This window comes from Sphaerodactylus townsendi, linkage group LG02, assembly GCF_021028975.2.
Source record: "Sphaerodactylus townsendi isolate TG3544 linkage group LG02, MPM_Stown_v2.3, whole genome shotgun sequence".
In the NCBI taxonomy this organism is placed as follows: domain Eukaryota; kingdom Metazoa; phylum Chordata; class Lepidosauria; order Squamata; family Sphaerodactylidae; genus Sphaerodactylus; species Sphaerodactylus townsendi.
This window is the reverse complement of record NC_059426.1, coordinates 167,626,836-167,642,268: the sequence shown is the minus strand read 5'-3', so window position 1 is coordinate 167,642,268 and position 15,433 is coordinate 167,626,836. Positions and strand designations below refer to the sequence as shown.

General features: G+C 46.9%; 1 protein-coding gene across 2 annotated transcripts in view; it reads left to right on the top strand.

Moving 5' to 3' along the window:
* Positions 1 to 3,283: 3,283 nt before the first annotated feature.
* NUDT14 (nudix hydrolase 14) overlaps positions 3,284 to 15,433 on the top strand; it is an 82,820-nt gene continuing 70,670 nt past the window's right edge. The window contains exon 1 of one of the 2 annotated variants that reach the window (XM_048483263.1): positions 3,284 to 3,687. In XM_048483263.1, coding sequence (XP_048339220.1) covers positions 3,303 to 3,687 — 385 coding nt within the window. In that variant the 5' untranslated portion in view covers positions 3,284 to 3,302. The remainder of the gene's footprint in view (positions 3,688 to 15,433) is intronic. The other variant, XM_048483264.1, reaches the window with a different exon arrangement.

Below are 15,433 nucleotides of genomic sequence, written 5' to 3'. Positions count from 1 at the left end.
GAAAGGGCAGCCAGTGGGTCGGCGCTTTCGCTGCGCTTCAAGCAGCAGCCGCCAGCGAACGGCGGCCTGGGGCCGCCGTTTTTGGCCCATGCGGAAACGGCCCTAGTTTTGGGGAAGCAGTGTAGGTAACCCTGTTAAGTGCTGTTAAACCCCACTAATTTTCATGGGAAGAACTAAAGCGCGATCCTTTACCTGGGAGTAAGCTCGGTTGCTGGCAATGGGGCTTGCTTCTGAGTAAACCGTCCTAGGGTCGTGATTCACCTGTTGGAAGAGTTGCACGGTTGCTTCAAAGCAAAGCCACCAACTACCAACAAGCTTATTCCTGAGTAACGCACGCCTCGGAGCCAACCATTTTTTCTAAACAAAAACCTCAGTATTCAGGTTAAATTGCCGTGTTGGCACTTTGCGATAAATAAGCAAGTTTGGGGTTGCAATTTGGGCACTCGCTCTCGAAAAGGTTCGCCATCACTGTTCTAGAAGGTCCCTGGTTTGAATCTTACTTCCAGCATAAAAAATTCACTAAAAGCACATAAGCAAGCTGCCATTTCTGGCAAATATATGCACAGAGTCCTGGTGAGACACATATTTCCACATGTTATGAATTATGCATTTGAGGTTGTATTTTTTTTTTAAAGAACAGCAAGTCAACTACTGGAGATAACATTGGCCCAATTTACAGGGATCTTAGTAAAGACTGCTGTAATAATATTTGCCACGCTTAAAACAAATGCTGCCTCAGGAAAAACTAGCACCAGGATAAGTTGTCTCTGTTATTGTAGTAATTATATATACACTTGCATCTACATATATAAATTAGGGTGTGCAAATTTTATTCTTTTTCATAGATGGCCACCCTAGTAAGGTGTAGGGAATCCCAGGTTTTATTAAGTCTATCACAGCTTTTCCTAAAATTAGCCCACACTGTAGGAGGAGCTAGTATGGTCCAATAGATGAGATATACCGCTTTTAATATGGTACAATACTGAGGAAGAGAGCTCCCTGACTCATAAAATCTCATACTGGAATTAATTTGGTAATCTTTTAAGATGATGCTGGACTTCTGCTTTACTTTGCTATTACAGGCTAATATTGCAATCCTAAAATGAGGTATACTTTTCTAAATCCATCATTGTCCATGGATTTGGAACCAGTGCGTGTCAGATTACAACCTGGGAGCTAGAATTGCCAGCCTGCAGGTATATAACCTGGAGTTCTTTTGCAATTCCAATGGATGGCCTAGATCTGTGTTACTACATCCATCCCTGCTTAACTGCCTCCTCTTTCTAAACACCATCCCAAAATTCCCAAGAGCTTCCCAACCCAGAGATGGCAACTCTGTGAGATACCAGGATTTGAGTTCCTCTGAACGTAAGCTTGCTGCGTGACCTCGTGCAGCCAGTCACCCAGTCTCAGCCTAACCCACCTCACTGGGTTGTCGTAAAGATTAAAATGTTACAGAGGAGAGCACACACCTCTTCTGGTGCCAGGTTCCCCCCACAACCATTTGCAGGGGGTGGGGGAAAGAGTTGCCAAATCCAGGTTGGGAACTTCCTCAATATTTGGGGATGGCAAATAGGGTTGGAAAGAACCCCAGTGGGGTACAAGGTGACAGAATCCACCCTCCAGTGCATCCAGGTGAACTGATTTCTGTAGTCTGGGTCCATCCTCCAATGCATCCATTTCTTCCAGGAGGATTGATCTCCATAGTCTGGAGGTGAGCTGCAATTCCAGGGGATCCCCAGATCTCACCTGAAGGCCGGCATCCCTTCTTGGGTTAGGGAATAATTGACGAAAGTAAAATGAAATAGATGCAATAGGGTATAATTGATGAAGTAATATAAAAAACATGCAACACAACTATCTCGCTGGAGTTATTTGGGGAGCTGTAATTCCAGGGGATCCCCAGATCTTGATACCAGCGATAAAATGAAAGCTCAAATTTATTTTATAAACCTTATGTCTTTTTATTATCATGCTTATTTAGCCATATTTGCTCAGTTAGTTTAGCTAGGCTTTTATTTCTTAAGGTCCCCATTGTGCACGTGACTGTTGGAGGCATCCAGGCCCGACTCAATGGTCCTGCAGCTGAAACATAAAGGGTGCAGGACTTGTGACTGTTTCATCAATTGCACCCAGGAAGAACACCTTTAGCAGTGGCTACCACCTTTTGACTCCTGATGGGATCAAACCTGTGAGATCGCTCCACACCTGGACTTGCCTTCCACCAATGAGAAAACAGGACCTTTTATTATTTACCCTCCTCCTTTGTGTTTGAAATTTCCCCCTATAAATTGTGTTGCAAGTGCCTTGTTTGGGGCGTTCGTTTTAGTAAAGTGCTCCTGCATTCAAGATTCTTGCGTCTGTCCTCATTTCCATTGGGGAACCCTCTCTTCTTGCCAGGCTGGGGTTGCTACTGTTTCAGTTCAACAGCATTAACTATTACTTTGGCAGTGGGTAACAATCTCACTTGAAGGCTGGCATCCCTGTTTGGGGTAGTAGGGAATAATTGATGAAAGCAAAATAAAAGAAATGCAATGCAGGGGTGGCCAACCTATGGCACTCCAGATGTTCATGGACTACAATTCCCATCAGCCCCTGCCAGCATGGCCAAGATGTTCATGGACTATAATTCCCATCAGTCCCTGCCAGCATGGCCAATTGGGAATTGTAGTCCATGAACATCTGGAGTGCCGTAGGTTGGCCACCCCTGCAATAGGGAATAATTGATGGAAGTAAAATAAAATAAATGCAATAGGGCAGGGGTGGCCAACCTATGGCACTCCAGATGTTCATGGACTACAATTCCCATCAGCCCCTGCCAACATGGCCAAGATGTTCGTGGACTACAATTCCCATCAGCCCCTGCCAATTGGCCATGCTGGAAGGGGCTGATGGGAATAGTAGTCCATGAACATCTGGAGTGCCGTAGGTTGGCCACCCCTGCAATAGGGAATAATTGATGGAAGATAGAAGAATAATTGATGGAATAATTGATGGAAGTAAAATAAAATAAATGCAATAGGGCAGGGATGGCCAACCTATGGCACTCCAGATGTTTGTGGTCAATTGGCCATGCTGGCAGGGGCTGATGGGAATTGTAGTCCATGAACATCTGGAGTGCTGTAGGTTGGCCACCCCTGCCCTATTGCATTTATTTTATTTAACTTCCATCAATTATTCCCTATTGCAGGGGTGGCCAACCTACGGCACTCCAGATGTTCACGGACTACAATTCCCATCAGCCCCTGCCAGCATGGTATAATTGATGAAGTAAAATAAACACATGCAACACAACTATCTCGATGGAGTTATTTGGGGAGGTCAATAATGCAACCTTCCTACCACAGAGGAGAGGAGAGGAGGAGTGGGCAGGATTCAGTCCAGTCACCCCACATATTCTGAATTTCCTCTCATGGCAGCCTCCGTGTGCGGCTGAGACGGAGCCCCGTCCTCCAGGCCTCCCCCTCGGGCACTCCCGCTCTCCCTCCGTCCCTCCTCCTTCTCCAGGCGGCTCTTCCCGGCCGGGCTCTCCGCATCCATCTCCGCCGGGCGAACCGGGGACGCCGAGGGCGGGCGGGTCGGGCCAGTCGAGTCAGGGCCGCCGCGATGGACACCATCGAGGACTTGGCGCTGGGGCCTTGCGTGGCCTCGCTCTACGTGCAGCCGTTGCGGCTCCGCTACCGCCAGGTAGGCTTCTGCAGGGGCGACTAGGCCGCGCCGGGTCCGGGGGGTGGGCCTCGCTGCTGCCGCTGAGAGGGAGAGGAGACCTGGGGAGGAGCCGAAAACTCCCGCCCACGGAGCGAAGGGTCGGGGGAAGCCGAGCCTGGGCGCCTTCTCCGGCTTTTCTTCGTTTTATATGCTCCGTTTAAATCGCCGCAGCCCTCCCCAATTCTTCGCGCGTTTTATTCTCACATCAACCCTGTGAGGGGGAGTGACTGGCCCAAGGGCATCCCGCCAGATTCGAACCTGGGTCGCCTTGCCTTATGGTGGTGTCCTCTTTGAAAATGAATGACAGGAACATACCAGTAAAAAACAAACAAAACCCCAAAACCTGAAATGTTAACAGGACAAAGACTAAAGTGTTTATTCTGAGAAAAGCGGAGATTGGTGTTCGTAAAAAAAAAACAGTGCCTTTGCAGTTGTCATTTCATTCTCAAAGATGACACCACACTAGTCTGGTACTCTGAACGCTGCGCTGTAGTGCTGTCAAGTATGGCCTGGATTGTTTACAGTAGGGAAGCCCTCTGCACATGCCCAGAGTCGTGGCCTTTGCTGAGTCATCTCCACAAAGGTGACCAGTTGGGGTGAAGGATTCTACAACTCCTGAAACTTCACATTCTCAGCCCTTCCAGAAGTCTTCCTGAAATGGACACCTTTTGCTAAAATTCTCTTTCGGTAGTCTTTAAATTCTCTGCTACCTTCCTGGTATTGTTTATTTGTTTAGCAAAAATGTTATCTATCTCTTCCTCCAGGCAGCCCAGAGTGACATACATTGTTCTTCGCTCATCCATTTTATCCTCACAACAGTCCTGTCAGGTACATTAGGCCGAGAGAAAGAAAGTGTCTCAAAGCCACCTGATTAGTTCTTGAACTGGGGTCTTCCAGATTCTAATCCGACGTGTCAATTTGGATATGTTATCGACTGGGAGACACAACTTTTGTTAAAAGATAGGACTGATGGCAGAGTAGCACAGCGACTTCTTTATGTGCAGAAGGTCCCAGTGGGGCCCTTACCCTTACAGCACAGATGTCAAACTCACAGCCCTCCAGATGTTATGGACTACAGTTCCCATCATCCCCTGCCAGCATGATGCTGGCAGGGGATGATGGGAACTGTAGTCCATAACATCTGGAGGGCCGCGAGTTTGACACCTATGCCTTACAGGCTGCCCACAGGTGTTGGGTAAAATGTTTACCTGCCTGACAGCCTGGAAAGTTGCTGCCAGTCAGACAGATAGACACCTTGATAGATCAGTGTTCTGTCCCAGCAGAAGGCCACTTCATGCGCGATAGTCAAAAAGCACCCCCACGCACATATATACACTCAAGCTCCTTCTACACATGCAGAATAATGCACTTCCAATCCACTTTCAATGCACTTTGCAGCTGGAGTTTACTGTGCAAAATAGCTAAATCCACTTGCAAGCAATTGTGACAGTGGATTGAAAGTGCATTGAGAGCCAGCGTGGTGTAGTGGTGTAAGAGCAGGTGGATTCTAATCTGGAGAACCAGGTTTGATTCCCCACTCCTCCATCTGAGTGGCAGAGGCTTATCTGGTGAACCAGATGTGTTTCCACACTCTTAAATTCCTGCTGGGTGGCCTTGGGCTAGTCACAGTCCTCTCTGAACTCTCAGCCACACCTGCCTCACAAGGTGTCTGTTGTGGGGAGAGGAAGGGAAAGGAGTTTGTAAGCCACCTTGAGTCTCCTTACAGGAGAGAAAGGTGGGGTATAAATCCAAACTCCTCCTCCTCCTCCTTCTCCTCCTTCTTCTTCTTCATTCTGCATGTGTGGAAGGGGCTTCAGATGTGCAATTAGTAGCAGATTGAAATTATCTTCAATTTTTATTATTATTACCCTGCCTTTGCTCCAAGAAACTCAAGGTGGTGCTTATATTTCTCCTCTCCTCCGTTTCATCCTCAAAACATTCTTGGGGTTGGAATCAAGCAGTGCAAGGTCACCCAGAAAGCTTCATGGCTGTCGGGGGATTTGAACCTTGGTTTACCCAGCCCCTGTCTGACGTTCTAACAGCAGGGAGCGGCAGTGGCCTAGTGGTTAAGAGCAGGTGCACCCTAATCAGGAGAACCGGGTTTAATTCCCCGCTCTGCCGCCTGAGCTGTGGAGGCTTATCTGAAGAACTAGATTAGCATGTGCACTCCAACACATGCCAGCTGGGTGACCTTGGGCTAGTCACAGCTCTTTGGAGCTCTCTCAGTCCCACCCACCCCACAGGGTGTTTGTTGTGGGGGGTGGGTGGGAAAAGGAGATTGTAAGCCCCTTTGAGTCTCCTTACAGGAGAGAAATGGGGGCGGGGGGGCGGGGGCATAAATCCAAACTCTTCTTCGTCTCAGCTGCCCCAAAATATAATTAAAAAATAGGACATAAAAAGAGCATTCCAGACATAGAATTTTATTTACATAGAGGGTTTTTTTTTTAATGATAGGTGTGTGCAGTACACAGATCTCAGGCATATATTTAATAAGACCCTTCTGCCTGATGGGCCATCAGCCAACTCCTTAATGTTGGGTTTGCTTCCTGTTTGCAGGTTTTGCTTGAAAGCCAAGGGGGAGAAATCTGGGATTTCATGTTCAAAGTGGAATTAGCAGTATAAAACAATGGTCCTCTGGGAGGTGGGGAGAAGGGGCTGCATAAAATACCAAATGCTCCCACTGCCCCTCCCATTTCTTAATCTTTATATTTATGGTTGGTGCGCCTGATATATAGGTCTCAGGCGCACAGTGAGATCCTTGTATTCGATGGCCATCAGCCAGGTGTATATTGTTATGTTTGATGCCTATTGACTCTGTGTCAAGAGACTAGAGGGAAAAAAATGAAACTTTATCCTGCAGGCAGATTGAGAAACATAAAATTATTTTGCTGGCTATTGCAAGTGGGGAGAAGAGGTTGCTTAAAATCCTGAATGCCACCCCATAAATTCCTTCCAAGATTTGTAGATTGCCTGCTGCGGTATTGTATGCCTCCCATTAAGAATTTTTATCTACCCATCTACCCATCTAATTTTTTAAATCTACGGTTACCACATCCAATTGAAGGCAGGAAATCTGCACCCCCAGCTTCCACTGTTTTCAGTGGCTGGCAGGAGGAAAAGAAATTAAAAATCAGTGGGGAAGTGACATCATGTCACTTTAGGAATAGCTGTGGGGGTGATAGTGCCCCCATAAAGGTAAAGTTTCCCCTTCAGTTGTGTCCGACCTGGGGTACCACTGCAAGCAGTGATTTCATAGGCAAGCCGTTTTTGTGGGGTAGTTTGCCATTGCTTTCCCCGGCTATACTTTACCCCCTAGCTATGTGCTAGGTACTCATTTACCGACCAAGGAATGGATAGATGGCTGAGTTGACCATGAGCCAGCTGCCAGGATATCTGACCCACAGGGGGCTCGAACTCCTGACCGTGTGAGTGGCAGTGCGAGCACTTAACCACTATGCCACGCGGCCCCCATACCCCTTTGCATCAACCACTTCTGGCAGCTGGGCAAGACCTTGGCGGCTTAGTACAGGGGGTATTCTTGATAAGGCCGAACCCTGTCCTAAATTAAAGCTTGGGAAACCTACCTATCCAACCTCTCATGCATAGTTGCTCATTGATCTACAATTTGTTTTGCCTCAAAAACCCTTTGAAATCTTCAACATTTGCTCTCTGACTATTGTGAATAGCCAGCAATTTCATGCTGAAGAGGCCTCTTCCCGCCCAGCCGGTTCACCGTGATGACTTAATCACGATGCCTCAGGACCTGTTCATGTTACAAAGTCCTGGTGTCTGCGCCAGGCCTGGTTAGTCAGACGTTCTGTGATGGCTACATGTGAACTTGCCCAGTGGGGCCACTAGGAACTCCCTGGGGGATATTCCCGGTTGTCAAAAAAGCCCAAAGGAAAAGGCTCTTTGCAAGCCATGGCTCCAAAACAAATGTCAACCTGATGAGTAGAAGGCGTAAGGATATTGACAAGCTGGAACCTGTTCACAGGAGGGCAATCAAAATGGTAGAAGGTCTGGAATCCAGACCCTATGAAGAGAGGCTTAGGGAGCTGGGGATGTTTAGTCTGAAGAAGCGAAGGTTAAGGGGGGACATGATAGCTGTGTTTAAATATTTGAAGGGATGTCATGTCGAGGAGGGAGCAAGCTTGTTTTCTGCTGCCTCAGAGACTAGGACACGGAGTAATGGATTCAAGGCGCAGGAAGAGACATTCCACCTAAAAATTAGGAAGAACTTTCTGACTGTCAGAGCTGTTCGACAGTGGAATTCACTGCCTTGGAGAATGGCGGAGTCTCCTTCTTTGGAGGTTTTTGAACAGAGGTTGGATGATCATATGTCAGGAGTGCTTTGATTGTGTGTTCCTGCATGGCAGGGGTTGGACTTGATGGCCCTCATGGTCTCTTCCAACTCTATGATTTGGAACATGTGAATCAGCCTTCATAGGTCCCGGTAACATCTCTTCTTGTCTCAGGGGGCTTCCAGGGGTGTCAGCTTTTAATTTAGCACAGTGATGATGCATTTTATCTCTAATGAATAGGATGATCCATGGCTGAAGAGTGGGAGGTGATTCAGATTTGGTTGAGATGTAACCTCTCCCTTACTCAAGACCCGCTGTATCAGTACCTCCCCACCGCCCCATGGACTCTTTTAATAGTAATTGTGTGCCATCAAATTGCAACTTTCATAGTGACCCTAAGACCGTGGTGCTTTCAAGGCAAGAGATAAGCAGAGGTAGTTGGTCATTGCCTTCTTCTGCTTCATGACCCCAAACAGCCTTTGTGGTCTGCCATCCAAGTACTAACCGTGGTTAACCTTGCTTAGCTTTCAAGATCTGACAAGACTGGGCTGGTTTGGGCCATCCAGGTCAGAACCTGGCTACGTTATGCACCGAATAATGCTGGCCTATCTTAAGTGGGTGTTGATGAATTATGACAAGATAATGCATTTGTTGAAGGCCAAAAATATAATTATACTGATGCACATATATACTGATGGTTATTAGCTCTGTTATTTATTTGTGAGTGTCCTCGAGAGTATTTTAACAAATAGGGGTTTTAATAAGTGAGTATTTTAGGTTTTTATGGTGTGTTGGGTTTTATTCGTAATAGTTGCTTTGATTTAAATGTGTGTTTTCCATTTTCGTTTTGATATATATATTTTGTGTTATTTTACTGTGATTTTTATAAGCCGCCTTGGATAGGATTGTGGAAAGGCGAGATACAAAATTTTAATGATAAACAAACGCATAAATGAATAACTGGATATTTTAACAGGAACATTTTGAAGGCTGCAATCATATGCGACTTTATTTGGGATTAAATCTTGTTACATTTAGTGTGACTTAGCTCCAAACAAATGTATGGGCTGCATGCGTGGCGCAGACTCGATGTTTAGATGTCGGGTTCCCAGTTGTGATAGCTGCAAAGCATAAAAGGTAGAGATGGAATTCCTCTCAGAGACATGTGGTTTGGGACTGAATCTGAATGGCGACAAATTGCCTATATCCATGCAATCCTAAGGATGCTTCCCTGAGAGTAGGACCTATTGAATAACAGAGACCTTACTGCTGAGTAGACCTGCCTAGGATTGCATCCGTAGTGTCGCAACTGTTAGGGCTAACAGCCACTGATCTGTGACCATTAGGATGACAATCCGCTACAATATTTACTCCAGGTATTTTTCTGTTTCTTCTAACTACGTTTTGTTGTTTGCATTCTCTGTTTATCCTGCACCATTCCCTTGTTCTCTGCTGTAGGAGTCGGTTGCCTTTATACTATAACCTGGCTTAAGTCTCGATGAAACGAAGGCAGGGTACGAAAAAAGCAAATAAATAAAGGGGTTGCGCTTAAATGCCAAGTTATTTTAGTGCCGTGTTCTATAAGGCCATTTAAAAAAGTGATAAATGCAGTCGCTGTTCACAGCTTTTTGAAGGAAAGTCATTGCTTTCAGTGGCCCCAGAGCTTCCGTTTTGGTGCCCCACAAGTTTCCTTCATGTACCCTTTGATTTCCCATGGCCTTTACTTTCCCCTTCCCTATCCTTCCGGCCAGTTTCCTTGCCCCATTTCCTGCTTTCTCAGTGCATCTAATCTTCTCCGTTCTAAGTTCCCACAGCATCTTGGTCCCATTTCCTTTGCTATCGGTTTCTGCAATCTTTCCAATCCCCTTTCTAGATGGGGAGATCCTGCTGCAAGCGAGTTCTCTAACGTTCCAGCTATCTCAGTTTCTCCCTAGCCAGACCCCCTTCTAATTAGCGTACAATGCTTTCTTCCTGCTTTTCTCTAAGGTCACTACAAGCAACGTTGGCTGCGTCTGAGCTTGCCATATGCAAAGTTACACAAAGTTATGATATGACGGTGTCTTTGGTAATTTGGTCACGGCTGAAAAGTAAAAACGAGCCCTGTGGTGTAGGAGATGGTACCCCTGATAACCCAAATGAGCGCCACAAGAAATCTTTCTTTCACACCTGGCCACAATTCATTCTCGACACTGCTTCCCTAAAGCTGTATAATTAGAACTCGCAGCTGTCGGTAAGTGCTGGTATAATTATCTGGTGCATTGAAAGTGGGGGCACTGCCCTGCAAGTCCTGTGCTGCATGATCTCCTCAATGAAGAGAGCAAGGTGTGTTGTGATGTGATCTTCAGAGGTATCCCAGGGTGGGGAGCCAATCAATAAGTTCCACCCAAACAAATGGACAATATATACCCACTAAACATTCCCTTCTCACTGGACACAGTGTGAACAAACTTCCCTCTGTGATATACCTCTGAAGATGCCAGCCACAGATGCAGGCGAAAGGTTAGGAACAAGATCTCCCAGATCACAGCCACACAGCCCGGAAAACCCACCAGAACCAGTTAAGAAGTGGCATGATAGCCATGTTTAGATATTTGAACAGATGTCATGTTGGTGAGAGAGCAAGCTTGTTTTCTGCTTCTCCAGAGACTAGGATCAGGTGTAATGGGTTCAAGGTGAAGAAAAAGAGATTCCACCTAAACATCAGGAAATACTTCCTGACAGTAAGGGCGGTTTGACAGTGGAATTCACTGCCTTGGAGTGTGGTGGAGTCTCCTTCTTGGGAGGTTTTTAAACAGAGGCTGGATGGCCATTTGTCAGGAGTCCTTTGATTGTGTGTTCCTGCATTGCAGGGGGTTGGACTTGATGGCCCTTGGGGTCTCTTCCAACTCTATGATTCTATGTATTATTAGTCATCTGCTCCTTTGCTCCTGTCACACGTCTTTCTTCCTGTCAAGGCCCAGCCAACTTATGGCAAACTATCCCGGGGTTTTCAAGAGACGTATGAGGTGGTTGGCCATCGCCTGCCTCTGCATAGCAAGTCCCAGACCTCCTGGGTGATCTCCCCCGTCCAACAATTAACCCAGGCTGACTCTGCTTAGCTTCTGAGATCTGACAAGCTAGGGCTAGCCTGGGCTATCCAGGTGAGGGCCCAGTTCACACTACACCCATCTTATAATTAGCCAGGTGAACACTTACCAGGGATAAGTAGCGACGATTCCCCCAGGGAGAAAGCTGAGCAACACACTGCACGGTGCAATCTTGTTTCTAGCCCTAAAAAAAGGAAGCCATATGTGTAGGTAGAGGGGTCAGAGGTCAGTGGTTGAACCCATACTTTGCATGCCATTCCCAGGTGCATTCCCCCGAATTTCCTGTCGAAAAGGTTTTGAGCAGCTGGGACGGCAAAGACCTCTACCTGAGCCCTCGGAGAACTACAAACCACCATAAACAATACTGGGTTAATGTATTGTCAAAGGCTTTCACGGCCGGATTCAACTGGTTGTCGTGGGTTTTCTGGGCTTTGTGGCCGTGGTCTGGTGGATCTTGTTCCTAACGTTTCGCCTGCATCTGTGGCTGGCATCTTCAGAGGTGTATCACAGAGAGAAGTCTGTTACACACTGTGTCCAGTGAGAAGGGAATGTTTAGTATATTGTCCATGTCCCAGGGTCGGGAACCAATCGGTAAGTTCCACCCAAACACTTACTGATTGGTTCCCCACCCTGGAACATGGACAATATATACCCCACTAAACATTCCCTTCTCACTGGACATAGTGTGTAATTGACTTCTCTCTGTGATACACCTCTGAAGATGCCAGCCACAGATGCAGGCAAAACCAGTGGTGGGATCAGAGGTGGGATCCAGCAGGTTCTCACATGTTCCCGAGAATAGGTTACTAATTATTTGTGTGTGCCGAGAGAGGGTTACTAATTGGTGATTTTTCCACGTGGTTTTTGCCTTAGCTACGCCCCTTCTCTCAGCAGTAGCGCGCAGAACTTGAAGCAGTCTAGCAGGAGGTGCACCGGCATGTGTGGCAGCCTGCGCCTGTGTGTATTCATTTCCCACCCAAGGACCGGCGCAGCAGCTGCATCCTTGCCACAGCCCCGCTCAGGAATGCCCCACCCCGGAATGCCCAGCCACGCCCCCGTTGTATCCCGCCCAGCCCCATTGGCGCTATGCCACAGTTTGAATCCCACCACCATGGGAACCTGTTACTAAAATTTTTGGATTTTTGGATCCCACTACTGGGTGGGATCCAAAAATTTTAATAACAGGTTCCAATGGTGGTGGGATTCAAACAGTGGCGCCACCGCACACACGCACCTCCAGTCCCTATTGGGCAGGGAGGTTGCTTTAGTAACCCCTTCTCGGCACTCAGAAAAAATTAGTAGCCACTTCTAGAGAAGTGGTGAGAACTGGTTGGATCCCACCTCTGGGTGAAACGTTAGGAACAAGAAAAAAACCCACAACAACCAATACTGGGTTAAGTCAGACCTGCAATCTGGTTTTGCAAAGAAGAGCTTTATTTGTTCACCTCTCCCAAAAATAAAGAACATTGGCTTGTGGTGCATCTTAGACTTGTTTGGGGGTCAACGTTCATTAAACAGTACTGTCCTAGCCTGGATAGCCGAGTCTGCTCAGCTAAGCAGGGTCTGCTCTGGTCGGTATTTGAGAAGGAGACCACCAAAGACAAACAGGGTTGCTACACAGAGGAAAGCAACCGCAAACCACGTCTGAACACTTCTTGCCTTGAAAACCTTACGGGGTTGCCATAAGTCTGATGCGGCTTGACAGCTCACTTCTCCAGATCCCACAGTTTAGTTTTGTTTTAGAATAGTAGTTTGTAGATAGGAGAACCTATTTGCTGGAATCAGGAAGTCCGTAGTCTCCAAGTGCAAGGGTTGACTTGTGTTACCCAGGGAGCTAGGGGGCATGTGAGAGCCAAGACTTCTTTGCTCACTTGTTCTTAAGAAGAAGAGTTGGATTTATATCCCCCCTTTCTCTCCTGCAGGAGACTCAAAGGGGCTTACAATCTCCTTTCCCTTCCACCCTCACAACAAACACCCTGTGAGGTAGGTAGGGCTGAGAGAGCTCCAAGAAGCTGTGACTAGCTCAAGGTCACCCAGCTGGCATGTGTGGGAGTGCACAGGCTAATCTGAATTCCCCAGATAAGCCTTCACTGCTCAGGCGACAGAGCAGGGAATCAAACCCAGTTCCTCCAGATTAGAGTGCACCTGCTCTTAAGCACTATGCCACTGCTGCTCCTTAATGTCTGAGTGCCAGTAAACGAATGCATCGGGGCATTGTAAGCTATCCTGGACGTATGGTTGACGTCACTGGATGGAGGAAGTGTGTCCTCAGTTAGCAGAGGTATAGAAATAAGCAAAAAGAAATTGTAAACGCTGGGGTCAAAAGGTCATGAAATGCAAAAGACCCAGCCAATCACAATTGTACAAAAACTCAAATGTATTTTAAAAAAATTAACACTAGCTGTTCTCAACAACAGTAAATTGGTGATAGTACCTGCTTCCTAGGTGTTCTGGTGAAACTTAATTACTACCGTAAAGACTAGGAAACCCAGTGGAACCGCCTAGAGCCCTTTGGGGATGAGGCGTTGTACAAAATCTAATAAATAAATAATAATAAATAAATTGGCATTGAATTCGTCTCTTACTGTTTGCCTCTTTCAAAATAGACACCTCTTGCATAAATGTGAAACAGGACAGCGTTTTAAGTAGAGTCTTTCGGTCCAGATCTCTCCGCTCAGGGGGTAACTTTTCCGTCAGGTGCGCAAGCATCGTACATCAGTGTAGAGCTGCAATGGGAAGAGTCATGGGGTGAAAGTCCAACTTCTAGATCACTTTCCAATGCACAAACTCCCGCCTGGCCATCCAACTTTTGCTTGCACCTTGCGCAAAGAGCCTGGAACCAAGACACTGACCTGCTGAAACTTTTTCCACCAGTTTATCTTTACCTAATTTAGGGTACCGATGAAGGCAAAGTGCAAGGTAGGAATTCTGATATTGTCTGAGTAGCGGAGGAGAGGGGAAATTTTGTACTAGGGACTGCAACAGATATTCTTGGTTATGTGTAACACTCCAGTTCGTTAACCGGAGGCTCCATCTACTTTAAAACCTCTGTCAAAGAAGACAGTTCTGCGTCCTTTGTGGAGCTTGTGTGTGAGATTGACTGCGACTCTTCAATTAAAAAGCATCTTCTCACCCTCTTTCCCCTTAAACATTGACCAAGGTCCGATTAATGCATTAATGCCCAAGTTTAAACAAACGTTTAAAGATTACTTTTTCTCTAGACAAAAGGCCACTTAATGGTGCACCAAAGTCATGAGTCCCGGTCGAAACGGTATTAATTATTTGCTTCGAGGTTTTTTCCCCCCTTTTCCTTTCCTTTCTCGCGCCGGGTCGGTATCCTCTGAACGTTCCATACGGCGCTTGGGACGAAACAGCTGGCCCAGACATGGGCTGATGCCCCAGTTGACAGGTTGTTGGATTAGAAAGAATATCAAAGGCAGCGAGCAAGATTAGGGATAAGTGAACATCTGACAGCAGTTTGCAATGGGGAGAGAACAGATGAGAAACAATGAGAATGGGGGGGGCTTCGGGAGGGGGGGGAACGAGAGGTGAGAAGGGCATGGGAAAAAGCGTGGCGGCGATCTCTGAAGCCCCAGGTTGCCGCACCTCATGAATAGGATAGGAAATGGGATTTGTGGGGACAGATGTGATGAGCAGCAATGAATACATTACAGGCGAGAGCGAGGGCAACGCTCCTCAAGGTGAGTGCTGTTCTTTTCCATGAAACAGTTAAATGTAATTATTGGGGGTGGGAGAGTCTTTGCCTTTTCCTAAAGCCTGGTTTACGACGCGCACCACAGAAAGAGATTATGCGCACTCCGGTTTTGGCTGACTAGGCCTTTCAGCTGCTAAGAGCAGAGCAGGTGTTTTTATCTGGATGCGAGAACAAAAGGCATGATCTGGAGGGGGGGGGTGTTCGGGCAGGGGGTTGTATGCAACTTGTGATGTTTATTTCCTTTAGTCTTCAGAACTTTTATAATGGGGGTGGGTGGGTTTCTTGGGGATTGCTTGACCATGCAAAGCACAAGAGGGCCGGGGGGACTGTTACTCCTGGATGCCAAGGCTCAGGGACACGGAGAATTGAAGAGGGATTTTGACAGCTGATGCCTCTTTTCTCATGGACAAGCAGCTCCTATAAATCTCCTTTGCCGCACAATAATGTAACGCACAGGAGCCCTGCTCTCCTTTTTCAACAGGTTACTCATCTTGCCATCCTGAATGCCCCAGTCCAGCTTAGAGTGAACTGAATTTAAACCTGTTTAGCCTCATAGCTAAACTGTCCATAGCTAAACTGGCTTATCCAGTTACCAATATCGAGAAACTAAGAAGGCCTCAGCA